General features: G+C 32.0%; 1 protein-coding gene across 1 annotated transcript in view; it reads left to right on the forward strand.

Moving 5' to 3' along the window:
• Window positions 1-236: 236 nt before the first annotated feature.
• LOC118180848 (hemicentin-2-like) overlaps window positions 237-14490 on the forward strand; it is a 954557-nt gene continuing 940303 nt past the window's right edge. Inside the window, exon 1 of the mRNA XM_085817090.1 lies at window positions 237-1786. Within this exon, the coding sequence (XP_085673216.1) occupies window positions 1618-1786 (169 nt within the window). The 5' untranslated portion in view covers window positions 237-1617. The remainder of the gene's footprint in view (window positions 1787-14490) is intronic.

The following is a 14490-nucleotide window of genomic DNA, read 5'->3' on the forward strand; positions in this document are numbered from 1 at the left end:
TCTTAAATTAAATACATTAAAGTTATTATTTGTTGAAAATTTCAAATGCATACGGTTTGGTAAGAAGCGTAAAAAATTATTGAAAAGCGTGAAAACAAATTAAACGTCTGTCACAGTAATATTAATGAATATGTTATACTTTCTTTGCAGCGTTAATAAAGTGTTAAACGCAGCTATTTGTAATTTTCAATAACTGCTTTCGTTTTAAATTACAGGGCATTCTACAAGCGGAAACAATCCTGCAAACAAGCTAGTATATTCTCTGTGAATGTTAGCTTCAATATCCCAAGTGATAATACATCCCATGTACAGGTCTTAGGTTCAAAAGTTCAAATCTTGTACAAGAAACGTTAGAGCAAGTTCCTCACTAATGCGTCCATATGAGGGGTGATGGTTTAAACAAAACCAGTTTAAATTGAGAAAGTATATGTTAAAACTGGTATCTGGCTAGATTCGAAAGCAAAGAATTCCATTCAAGGAAATTTAGCTCTTTCCTAAATACTTATTTAAGTGCAACAATCAAGTGAGTATGGTATTTTCCCTACGACTTAATATTATGTCTTTGATGCAAAACCGATTATGTCTTTGATGATAAACCGATAGCATTTGATGTGAATGCTTTATTAAGTGCTAACTCTTTGAAAAATTTGTAATTTCACATGTTCGCCAAACTATGAACAGCTAATTCATCTTATAAATAATGAGTGTATTATAACTTGATAATTTGTTTTGTACCACTTCAGTTTTGTAGCAAAATGTGGCTCATAATGATGAATAAATAGCAAATAAGTTGTCATATAAAAAGTATTAATAAAACAACATAATATTTTCCTTAACTTTGTGTGATGAAATGGCAGATGTATGCTCTTATAAATGATGGAACACAAAGGTCTCCACTGGCTTCCTCTCCACTAGCAAACTGTCACGAATGTGAAAAGTTCAGAAAAGCTGCCAACTGTCCGCAATTTCACCGCCGAGCGCTAGGTGTCGCTACAGAGCGACCGATACGACGTTCACTTCGGAAGATCCAACTCTTTTCATCTCCAGAATCCTCACATCCCAAGCCACTTCATACCTCCGCAATGATTCGCAAGGGCACGACTCGCCCGCTTCCTGTCGCTACCGGCTAAAACAGCCACGCGCCCGGAAGTCTGTCAGAGTTTGGCGGAGAGTTTCTCACCCATTTACCGAAGCATATTTTATTCGATGTTAAATGTTAAAATAATGCTTAGAATTACTCTTTAAAGCACTGAATACATTTCAATATTCTTAGCACCTTGATTCCATATGTCATGGCACTTCAATTTATAGACTCTGATAGGCGTGAAGATGTAATCTTATCTCTGAACTTTCTGTAGCAATAAAGTAGAGCAAATATCTATACAGAGCGACAGTGTTGACTGTTTATTCTAAGAAAAATAAGATTTTTAGCAATCATATAATGAAATAACAGCTGAGAAATATTTTGGCCAGTCTGACGTGTTTTGTTTAAAAGAGACACATTTAAATTGTAGCGTTTAAATAGTGAAAAAATTCAATAATAATCCTTACACAATTTGGACTTCATTAAAATACCGAGCGATATATTTGAGACGTGTCTCGGGAAATTTCAAGGAAATGCCTCGGAGAAACACTCATTTGAAGGCCTCTATTTCGGAAGTGTCCTGTGAAGCTGTCAAGAAATATCGAGCCCTTTCCAAAGACAGTGCGAAAACTTTCGTAGTCAGAACTGCTGTTGTTTTCTTAACGCTTCTTCGTGGATTGCTTTGCTCTGAAGTTGTAGCTGGTGAGTAAGATTATTTAAGTATATTTGTGAAGTATGCATGTAGATAAAAGAAAACTTCTTGTAAATTTGACATCAATTTGTTTGCATAAAATGCATCACAGACTTCATCAAACAGCCTAGTATTGCTTTATTTAGGAATGAACATACTGCTTATGACAATGTGTTCTAATTTTAAAGTGTTTCTCACTTCGGTTTAGAATTGTTATAATTATAATCAAATATTATAGAAATTTTTATTTACTGTGTTTGGTATGTTACGGATACCGCTTATTTAAATAACTGAAATGAGAGTTTTGCTAGTTTGATGGGAATGGAAATTTTCCTTAAAATGAACGGATTTAATAAAAAATCTTATAGAAATCAAAACGTTTCTCCCAAATAATGGTAAGCTAAAGTTCTTTAAAAAATTATACATGTCACTCAGCATTATTCTTACATTACATATGTAAATGTAACGATCGATCATAATGATGCGCTTTTGGAACACTGATCATACTGATGATGATCAGCGTTATTTATAACACTGATCATGATCTTTCTCTTAATTGAAAACTTATTTCATTTTTTTTTTACCTTGTATTTACATATAACTCACATACTGGCAATACTTTCTGATTTTTAAAGGAAATGTGTAATAAAAACGTAAGTACATTTGCGGATGCTGTATGAAACAAGGGTAATTAATGCCAAGTGTAAGAAGCATTATTTTTTTAGAGTGATTTATTAGATACTGCGTACTACTTTTATTTCCCATGTAAACTGAGTTTTTCATTTACCTCAAAACTTATATTACTTATATTAGAAGTAGAGATGGAATAAAACGCTTTTTAATATATTAGATGTAAAACTACGATGTTAAAATTTAATATAGTTAAACTAAACCACTTAACAGATATTTTACGTAATTAACATGGCTTATTGATGATTGTTTTCTGATTATTAAATTTATTTACAATTTGAATGAAATATTCAACATTGATAAAAATACATGAAACAATATTGATGACAAATGCGAGACAAACAGATAAAATTATATTTAATTAAAATATCCATACAAACGAAAATATTTTTTATTATTATTTTGTTCTCTACAAAAGCATAGAAATGTTATTTTATTTATTATAACCGTGAACATTGTGAAATATATTTTAAATTGGAAGAAAGTAAAATTTATTTTTCAGGCGCCAAAAATACGTATTCGTCTTTTTCAAATTTGTTGTAATTTTAATGACGATTGCTTAGAGCAGAATTATAGTTTAAATTTTCTTTAATATCTCAACTAATTTTTAAAATACAAAGCATAATTTATACTTAGCTTCCAGTATCTTTGTGATTGTTTCAGTGTTTAAAACCAAAGCGTGTGCTTCAGGGGGCCGTACAATAAATTTTAAATTTTTATTTTACTAGTATTATTTTTTATTTTTATTACTATTATTACTAATTATTATTTTTGCAAGCTTTTCTAAGAATGTGTAATTTCCAATATCCCCAAGCATTAAAAGGAAGTTTATTATCATTATTTGAAGGGCCGTATATTTTGTTATGTGTTCTGGTTCGATGTATAATATGACTGTCATTATCACAGCTGTTTATTGAATAGTGCTGTTTGGCGTGTAATGGATTTAAAAGCAATAAAGAAATTTTTCAAGAATTAAAAGCTAAATTAATAAATCAAAGTCGCAATTTTCTGATAATCGCCGGGAAACCTAAAAATATTTTAATGCATCTAAAATTCAAAATGAAACGAATCGGCATAGGGTCTTAAATGGACGCTTACGGTTTGCATTAACAATCGCAATATGCATCAGATTTATGCAATTTCTTTGGGTTATGAATATATGTATGCGTAAATATATATACAAAACTTATGTGTCTATGTATGGTGCATACATAACATCTTTTTTTTAATATAGTCTCTTGTGAATTTAAAGGCACTACCAATTATTAGAGAAATAGCGTTAACTTCAAACGATTTCATATGTGAATTACGTTAATATGATTATATAATTAAGATTTAGATTTAGATTTGAAATAGCATTGCAGATAGTTTAATTGGAAATATATGTAGCAAAAATTACATAGAATTATAAGTGGAACAAAGAGATGTAATTAAGGGAGAAAGAAAATAGGATGCTAAAATAATTTTATGTATTTCGCATATTAAAATATTTCTCATTTATATATATTTCGCATACTGAATATTTCAGTTAACCATATACTTCCGCTCTTTCAATGAATAAGTGTCAAGCAATGCTGTATTATGATCAAGAATAACAATTAGCTTTTTCAAGTTACTGAACTAATCCAGTGTCATGTCAAGCAAATATGGTTTTGCTAATAAATATAAAAATCTATACGTTTGAACTTGATATACTATTTACTCACTCATTGCTGTTATACGGTAGTCTTTGAGATATATGTGATGTTTTTGATGTATCAATTCCTTCGAAATTCATTTCCCAGCTGTCAATTTCTTTTTGAAACAGTATGGAAATAACTAAAATTACGTATATAAAGTGCTAAGAGTACTACGAGTATCTTTATACTGTCTGTCAAAATTATGTTTTCATGCATATGGAGCTAAGTGATTCTTACACCACGTATTTGTTCTACGGAACTAAAGCTTCGTATCGTAAACAATAAGTTATCGACTCGAATTCATTTAACCTGGCATTTTCTTAATGCTTCAGTTTCGATATCTGTTTAAATATGGTGAAAAGGAAACATTCAAACAAATGCTGAATATAATTAATTTGCATAATCGCTTTAAAAGGTACAGTTAAAAATTCGTCAGTTTGAAGGACATAATTGCTGACCGGGATGAAATCAAAATTAATAGTATGAAAAGAGTAAGATACCATGATGGGCGTTGGCAGAAATTTAATCAAGGTCCTAAACTAGTCGTTGAGCTTCAGTAGCTACTGATATTTCCCCAGACTGTGCGGTACTGAATAATTACTGATTAATAACTCACTGCTTTCAAAACAGGATATAATTAAGCATTTATCTTGTGTAATTTGGTTACAATTACAGAAAAGGAAAAGTTTGCTTTTAGATAATTAAAACAGACTAACGGCTAAAATAAACGGGTTACATATTGAGGCACACCAAATGCATTTCCAGAATTTTTAAAGGTTGATTCTACTTTTATCCAAATCAGTGCTATTAATATGCCTCTGATACTTTCTCACAAATTAAAATAAGAATTTGAAATTTCTTGTAGATATTTTGAATGACGTATTTCGCAGATTATTTAGTTATTCTCACCCCCCCCGAAAAACAAAACGCAGAGCTTGCGTCGTTAAGGCTGATGTTTATGAAGATTCGATAGCTATGGGTTAAACTGCCTGGAAGATTGTGACCGACTTCTGCTGATGAATCGGTAAAACCAGTTTGATCGTGTGAAGTAGGGTGCTCACAGATCACATCCCAGCCGAAATTAATGGCGTCACGTGAAACACTGGGTTGATGTAAAGAGTCACTAAATAAATCTTTAAAGCTTATTTTTCATTTGGCAGTGTCTAAATTAGAAGAAGATTGACATTAGATTATGAAAAGGAGACTATAGTTTGTACATTATAAAACCACATAATTATAGCGTTTATTAATAAGTTATTAATAAGCGATTTTATACAAAATGTAATACAAAATAACTCCTAAACTATCTGCATTGACAACACAAAGATTCATCCAAGTACTAACGAGATAAGCAAACTCTATTAAAGTAAAATGCGACATCTTACTCTTTTATAATGTAGCAAAAGAAAATTGACATATGAAGGTTAATATTAAAAAACTATAGTCTTAATCTAGTAATAAATTGTAAAAATATATCAAAAGTGATTTTAATAATTGGCTAACATTTATAACATTTATAAAAAAGCAGAAGTTTTAAATAAAATATTGTAAGCGAGGGATCAAATATAAAAGTGGAAAGCAAGCGAAATGAAACAAACTCTATGAATAATTTTTAAAACTACATTTTTGAAAGAGAGAGAAATTAATTTTGTTATTACGAATTTCAAAACTGAATGCATTCGAGTTGAAATAATGTTCTCTTCGTCCAACAAAATAAAAAAATCACACTCCAGAACATACAAATTATTCTGCTGGATTGAAGCCAGATCCACAGAGTCCTTATATAAATAAATACGAATTTGGGGTAAAAAAATATACCCTAAAGCAAATCATTTATCGTTTTCAGAATATGCAACGGAAAGAAGGAAGAGAGAAAAATCTCTCAAAGAATTGCTCTCTTTTTACATAAATGTTAAGCTTTCTCACATAAAATTTCTATTCAATTGACTACGCTAAATTTCACTATACGAGAAAAACGGAAGAAAATGCAGTATTGGTTCTAGTAAAAGAGTATTTAATCTTTAGTTATAAGTTCGATGTTTAATAAGGTTACACTAAACCGTAACCAGAAAACATCGCTTAGAAATTCAGGAAACAAAAACATGAGTATTTGTTTCCTTTTTTAAGGGTTTATTCAACCAGAGCAGTGTAGCTTAGAAAATGCAAATATAAGGCTCATTTTAGTACAGGCGTTTTAAATACTAGATTAGCAATAAATTAATAGTTTTTATTGTCAGTTATGTAAAATCTTATCTCAGTAAATCTGGTATAAGACTATTTTGACTTTTCTTTTCGCAGTGCCATAAAACTGAATTAAACGTCATAGATCTCGGTTGCCATAAATTTAAATATACTGTTGTAGGATCTCCACTGCGCAATTCTAAGTCACAGGTGAATGTGAAGAATCTTAAGAACTAGTAAGCGAATACTCGCTTGAATTCGTGAGACAGTAAATAAACTTGGAAAGGGTTAAAAGTTCCTTTATTATTCAAATAAGATTTAAACGAACTCTGTCTTGGAGTTGTACAATAAAGCCGACACTCGGGCTTGAACTTAAGAGGCTAAGAATTAACTAAACTAATTTTAACCCTCTGAGCGTTATGACCGGGTTTAGGCGGTCAGTGGTGAAGACCTCGAAAGCGTTATGACCGCCTTAAAGCGGCCGTGCAGATGTCTCCCGCCTCCCGTATTTCTGGAACCCTGGAGATTTCTAAATGACAACTCTCAGTAGGAGTTTAAGAGGGTTGCTCTTCTTCGTTTTAGCCCTCTACGTTTTATCGCCAAGAAAGTGTTTAGACATGCGACAAACTGACTCGAACATTCTTCACTAAACAAATAAGCAGCATGTAAAAATTTCCCAATGCTATGTTTAAATAAAGAGATATAGCCGAAGCTATCAAACTTCTAACGGAGTTGTCCCCTTAACGCTAATTGACTGCGCAGCTATCAAAGGCCTAAAATACGTCCGAGCGTAATAATAGCTTAAGAGAAAGTAGCCTAAAAAGGTGGACGCGTGCGAACCAGAATCTCTGGTTATCTCTGTCTAAGACAGTAGAACTTCGCGGTTAAATACCTCTCTTCCTCCATTTGCATCGAAACGTGATTCTAAACTACGTTATGGCCTGAAGTGGTAAGTTGAAATTAAGAAGGGATAGGAAAGGCAATTTAACTGTTAATAAAATTAACATAATCCTTACACTGTAAATATTTGTCATTCACGATGAAGCTAAAATAAATTACAAAAACCATCACTAAACTCTTGAACATGTTTTTGTTCTTTAATTTTATAAAACTTTTGAGCAGTTTATTATTACTCGCACTTTTATTTTTGATTACCTTACTTATATTGCTGCACGGTTTTTGTTTACTGTTTAGTTTCCTGTCTTCGCTTCCTATACAGTTAAACATGCTTGGTACTGGACACGCTTCGGGACATGAGTGAAGGAAGTTTAGTTCATTTGTAAGATAGATTTGCTTCGTTTTTCGAATTCCATAATAAAGAATGAAAGCCCTCACAATAAATGCTTATTGACGCAAATTGTGCCTATACGTCATAATTTATGGTAGATCTCTAGATATGAATATTGTGATAGCTTAATATAGCAGCCTCTGCTCATATCATAGCACATAAACATACGAAAATAAGAGTTTGAAGTAGTAAATGAAGGAAACAGATTAGAAATGATCGTAATTAATACGGAGGGAATTAAAGTCTGCAGTTCTGAAATAACGGGAAATGGAGGAGGATTAAACGGAAATAGACGTTATCAAGATATATTCTTCAATAAAATTCTTTAAGTACGTTTTTTCTTTGAAAAGGCAGTTCACTGATCACGTTCTCCAACTAGACTTTCTCACGGAAACGGATTTGTAAATTAAAACAGGCATTTGAAATTTGCGGCACCCCAACCGAGAATTACACAAAGACTGCTAGGAGAAATTCGAAGAGGGAGATGAAGTCATGTAATGTAGCTTTTTTCTTTGTTGATAACCTCAATATTGAATAATATTTTTATTTTGCATTGTTAAATCCAATTAGTATACTTAAATAAACCTTAGCTGTGATCAAGGTTGTTAAATTATTGCGTTCATGCGTGATATGTCACTGACTTTATCATTTTGTATGTCCTCCTAGTTTTGTCACCTATGGATCGCTGCAAGAATACTTAACCCCATGGTTAACGATCAGTTACAATTTATTGCGTTTTGTAAGCTTTACGCGGAAATCTCAAACTTCTTAAAAAATCTGATTGTAATCTTCATAGATTTATAAAATATGATAGATTTGTGAATAATTATTTTTCACCGCTGACTTGATGGCTCACATGCTATTTTTCTTCAAGCCAACATAGGTATGCATTAATGGGAATCCATGTACTTCGGTACTTCGATCATATACTGCCTCACCATCTATCTATCTATGCATAGAAATTATAGTTGAATAAATGAATAAAAAATATTAGCCGTAGTTCAATAAATGAATATCCCCATCTTCCATCTTCCCGTTCGTGGAGTTGTGGAATAAACAGTTATTACACTATGTCAAAATTAAAGACCTATAATTGAAATTCTAGTGACAGTGCAGTAGAATTTTTATATTTAAGGTCCTCCACAGTTATCTCGCCTTATAGGCAGATATCCCTCCTTATAAGCAGTTTTAAAGGATTCGGAAATAACTATGAATTTAATATGAAAAAACACTTTAGTTGCAGATATGTACAAAACTTTAGAAGCAGTTATTCTTATAAAAACGATAGAGCTTATTTTTTAAAATATAAAACTTAAACAGAGTTGAGTTGTAGCTGGTATTACTCAAACAAACAGATTCCTTTTCCTTAATCAATTAAGCGAACCTAACCGCGGCAGTAATGACTTTTATTACATATTTTTATAACAAATAGAGATATGCATTCATAGAGGGCGTTGAACATTTATGTTTTTCTAAAAATAGAAAGTAGTCAGTAAACCAAACACGTCTGAGAAATACTGGTTTAAGTTATTTGAATTCTGAAAGTAAAATGAATCGGAGAACTATAATTATAGATAGTAATATTATAACATTATAAAAGCTTTAGTATTCTCTGTGCCTCTATTGCACAGGTTGTATAGTTAGGTTTCTGGGGGAGGGGGAGAGCAAGGAGACGTGAAAAATGAGCAGTGCCCTCGCCGGGACTCGAACTGTGGATCACTGGAATACGTATTGAATACGCTCTTAGCTTCACCCCGAAGGCATGCGGAAAGGAGGCAGAAAATGCCTTATAATGTAATAGCAAATTCTTCTGCTTTTTAGATTAGACAAATTTCCTTGATGTAAGAGGCCTAATTTATTTTCGATTGTTTAATCGTTTGTCTAAATCCTTGGTAATGGAAAACGATCTCTAAGATATCCTCTTATGCATCTAAATAATTTCAAAATGATTATTACACTGAATTCAGAAACGTAAAACGGTATCAAAGGCGATCCAATTTTAACTGTTAACTTTAACGCAACGTATCATACAGCTTGTTAAATCTTCATAGCTTTAAGTCATTAGATCTTTTCAGATAAAGGCGCATATTGAAGAAATGTTTTCTGTGGGTTTAGTGAAAATTCCTACAAATTTATATTGCTTGACAGAAAATCCTCTGCTCTTACCGAAAGTAGCTTGTGAAAATTTTCTCTATTCCGTCAAGTACCTTACTTAGTTTTTATTTCAAAATAGAAATTTGAGATAATTAGTTTTCTTTTCAAACTCGAAGAACTACCAAAAATATAATTTCAAATATTTGCGATCTGAATTTGTTTGAAATATTTAATTTGTTGGCTTTCTGGTTGTATTTTAACACAAAATTATACTCCCGTCATTCCTTTTCGTATTTCTTCTTCCCATCTGCGGAAGTTTTGATAATATTCTATTAATAAGTTACATCACCAAAGGAGATCTGGATAAAGGAAATTTTAATTTTAATTATCTAGAATGTTATTGGTCTTAGCAAGACCAATACTTCAGAAGGAGGGTTTTACTATTTTTGTATTCAGATCCCCGTATGTATTTTTCTTATAAATATAAAAATAAAAGGTGCATATCTTATCTTATGAATAATTTAATTTTCTGGAACATTTAAGATCATTCCTGATGAAATTTCCTGATTCAATTCCTCTAAAAGTAATAAATATTTAAATAAAATGTTTAAACATTGATATGCAAAGTTAATTCCATCGAAGAATAAATATTTTAATATATAAGTAAATATTTAAATTAGATATCGTTTCTCTTAAATTGAGTTAGAAATGTCTCAAGAAGATATTTGTGCCAAATTTCTTAGCAGTGATAAGCCCAGTTAATGAATAGAGAGAATTTAGACATTGGTTAGTAAAAAATTAAATTGTAAGTTTATACAGTTATCAGGAGGTGTAACATCGTTTTGTTAAGACAGTTAAGTTCCTAAACTGAATATTTATTTCGCATTTGTAAAATAAATTTAAACATCTATATATAAAACAGTATCAAAACAGTATCAATCTGCCAATGTCTAGTCTCCGGTTGTTTCTCCGACTGGACCGAAGGTACAGTAATGTTCACAGATTTCAGATATTTTATATATGATTTTCCAATTTGCTTTAGATCTACTCGATTATTTTACATATTTCAGTGATTTTAATATCGCCTTAACTAAATAATTGCGATAACATTCAATTCAAGTACATTTATACTCGAAAATGAAAATTAGAATTTTGAAGATGGAATCACAGAACTTTAGCCTTGATTTCTAAAGGAGCTCTGTCCACGTACTGTAGGAAAAATGAATTATTTTGGCCGAAAATTAAAATCGTGTAGCTTATTAACTAGTTTGATCGGTACGCAGCATGCGTCTTACTTCGTATTAATTTTCTCGGATCCTTACAGATAACGATAAAAATTGTTTTGACCAGATTTCTACGCAGGACAATGAAAATAAAGCAACAGGAGATTTTCGTTCAATTAAGTTTAGTAAAAAACATTCACATTGAAGGAAAGTAGCTATTATAGGGAATACGAAAAATGCTCGTTTTTATAAGCTACATAAAGCTGTCTGGCAGTAGGTTATAAGGTAGTTTTCTTCCTTCTTCCCGCATGCCTTCATGGTATAATGGGAGGTATATTCGACGCGCATTCGAAAGGTTCCGGGTTCGAGTCCCGGCGAGGGCACTGTATAATTTTCACGTCTCCTGCTTCAAAATAATCTAATATCTCTACAGTGGTGTCCGAACTAAAAGGTAAGGGATAAAAGTTCGTCAGCACCAGGATTTGGCGAGTGGGTAAAATAATCCCCAGTCACCCTTTAAAAGAGGGAGTGTATAGCATACTTTCTCTCTATTTACAGCATGCCTTAACGATGTAACGGTAGCACATTCGGCAGGTGCAGGTTCGAGTCCCGGCGAGGGCATTACTCATTTTTCATATCTCATGCTTCAAAAACCAAATGACTATACGAGGTTAGTGTAGGCAAACAGCATTCAGATGCTGAACGATTTCGTTTAAAGGTACAAAACAACAGACGCCTTATGAAATGAGAAAATTGCGGTAAGCGAACGGGAAAAACTCGCTTAAGGCGATTAGTTAATCCATCAGCTAGCGTGCTCCAAGTGAAATACAGTTACGTGAATACAATAAACACTAAACGTAATTCCTTCATCTTTAAAATTAGATTTGAAACACTGAATTGCGAGAACAACTAATACACTAAACTACTACTTATGTCCTTCATAAGAATGAAGAATTGCTGAATTCAATTTGACGAAAACGTGGAATATTCCGTAGGCAAACAGCACCATATTCATCTGCAGCGAACTTTGATTGTATTGTATCTGAAAGTATAAGTTTTCTGTGTTACATTCTGCTTTGTATTGCTTTACAGTTGCGTTTATCAACAATATTATTTTGTGATTAAATCAGTTGGGAGAAAAAAAGAAAGAACTCTTATGCGCGTTCTATAATTCCACTTCCCTAAACTTGTGTGGTTGCCCTTTACGCCATGTCAGCTAGGGTGAACGCGCTGTATTAATGGGAAAACTCATCAGAAAAAATACACATGTTGTGTTGTTCACTTGTCAGCGATTTTTTGGTAACTAACAGCTTATACTGAGTATTTTCTAAACAAGTTCCATCTTTGAGGAGCTTGTATAGTCTCCGTCCGTTATGTAATATTTATGGATTCATGGTTTTATCTATACACACACACACACACACACAGGTCACGGGTTTTGTGAACACGCAGCTTATACCTTTTGCCTACAAAAACTGAAAACACAAGTTATCAGATCAGTGACCTCATTGTCAGTCATGCCTTTGACTGAAAATACTAAACTCTCTTCTGGATTTTCGATTATTGCATTTTATTTAAACTCATTCATTTCCATTTCTGGTGGCGTTGAGAATGGTTCAAATGATGTTGAAGATTCATCATGCAAAAATAATGTGTTAATAAAAATAAAACTTTACAAGATAAGTTGTATAGCTCTATGCTGGGGATTAGTTAAAGGATATTGTTAATTCTATATCTCATGCGGTGAAACAAATGTATATACATCGATGTTTTTTGGAGTCTGACCATTAAATTCGATTTCCAACACTGAATTATCTTCGTCCGTCTTGTACAACTATTGCATGGTATGATTCTTATCAGCTGGTAATGTCCGTTTACATTCATTTTACGTACATTTTCTTCTTGGAATGACAACGTTTTTCAGGAATTTGCACGAAAAGGGACATGTGTAAAACTTCAAACTTTGCCTTAATCCTCCGAAACATTATGCCCCGTTTTATGAACTCCAACAGTTAGATGGTATTAAAAGTCATTGAAATCGTAAAATCTTGCCATTCTAATAGTTGAAGCAGCTCTCAAAGTTTTCGCAGAAGTCTAACATTATACGTACACTGAGCAAAAAAAAAAAAAAAAAAAAAAAAAAAAAGGGGGGGGGGCAGTTCTATAACTCTCGTTCTACTGGGCCGATTGACGAAATTCAAATTGCGTTCTTCATGTCTCAAAAGCGCGACTTAGGATATATATTAGATTTATAAAAACACTATTCTAACATAGGTATTTTGACACGAAATCGGACTTTTTCTGAAATAACATACCAATTTTTTTTCCATATTTAGATTCTACGACTCAAATTATGCTGAAATATGAAATTTTGTAAAATTTGGTGCGAGATTTAGGAGAAATTAACAAATTTATGTTGGCGCTTTTTTTTCAGTTCACGCCAAGAAGAGTTCACTTGGCGAACTTCTTAATATGTGGCAAACTATTTTCCTTTTCCGTGAGAGGGAAAAAAATCACAACGTTCTTTCTTTTAAATAATGTTCATTATATTATATTTTTATGTTATTATTTAATTTTTTTACTTTTTTCGAATTTCCTTTTAATTGTTTAAGTTGCATGGTTTCTTTCGAATAACTGTTAAGAATTTCCATTTACCCATTCGAAATGCGTAGTTTAAATATAAGGTGCATCGTTTATTTTATTTTATTTTTTTTCAAATAGTTTTTTCATATTTTTTTTGTCACAGTTATTCTTTTAGGTAAATTTTAAATTTTCAGACTTTTATTGTTGTTAAGTTAGAATACAGCGCCACCTATTGGATAAGTAGAGAAACTCTCACTTGGCCATCTGGATTCGGCTAAGCAACATGCCAGAGCATGTATTAGATCTGAATAGTTAATTACTGTAAATAAATTAGTTAGTTCTTTTGCTATACAGTCCACTTATTAGTTTAGAATCATAGTCCATGGTCCGTCGAGCCGGAGAAGTGAACAAAATGCTGGCATTAGATAGAAACAAAACTTCGTTAAAAGCGAAACTAACTAGGTTAGAAAATGTAGTGAAGGAATATGATGATAGTTCGAATAAGAATGAAATTCAAATAAAGTATAGATCGCTACAAAGCATTCAAATGGATATTAGAAACTTGAGGATTAGATATTTCGAAAGCGTTGATGAAAAAGATGTCACAGACATCGATGAAGAAATCGCCGAAATGGAAGAAAGAACGGAAGTTCTAGAGGTAAGAATTATGGAAATTCTATCATCTATAGCACATTCTGAAAATGAAAATGATTATTGTAAATTTGATCTCGAAGTACAAATATGTTTGCCAGAATTACCAATTCCTAAGTTTTCTGGTAAATATACCGAATGGAATAATTTTAAGCTTCAATTCGAAAACATCATAGCGAATAACACGCAATTAACAGAAGTTCAGAAACTCTACTATTTAAAGGCTGCATTAACTGATGAAGCAAAAAATCTTGAAACTGTTGATGATACTTTTAATTCTCTATTTAACGCTCTTCAAGATAGGTATGAAAATAAAAGAATATTAA

This window comes from Stegodyphus dumicola, chromosome 5 (assembly GCF_044657685.1).
Source record: "Stegodyphus dumicola isolate Sdum_Otavi_A_Nest chromosome 5, ASM4465768v1".
In the NCBI taxonomy this organism is placed as follows: domain Eukaryota; kingdom Metazoa; phylum Arthropoda; class Arachnida; order Araneae; family Eresidae; genus Stegodyphus; species Stegodyphus dumicola.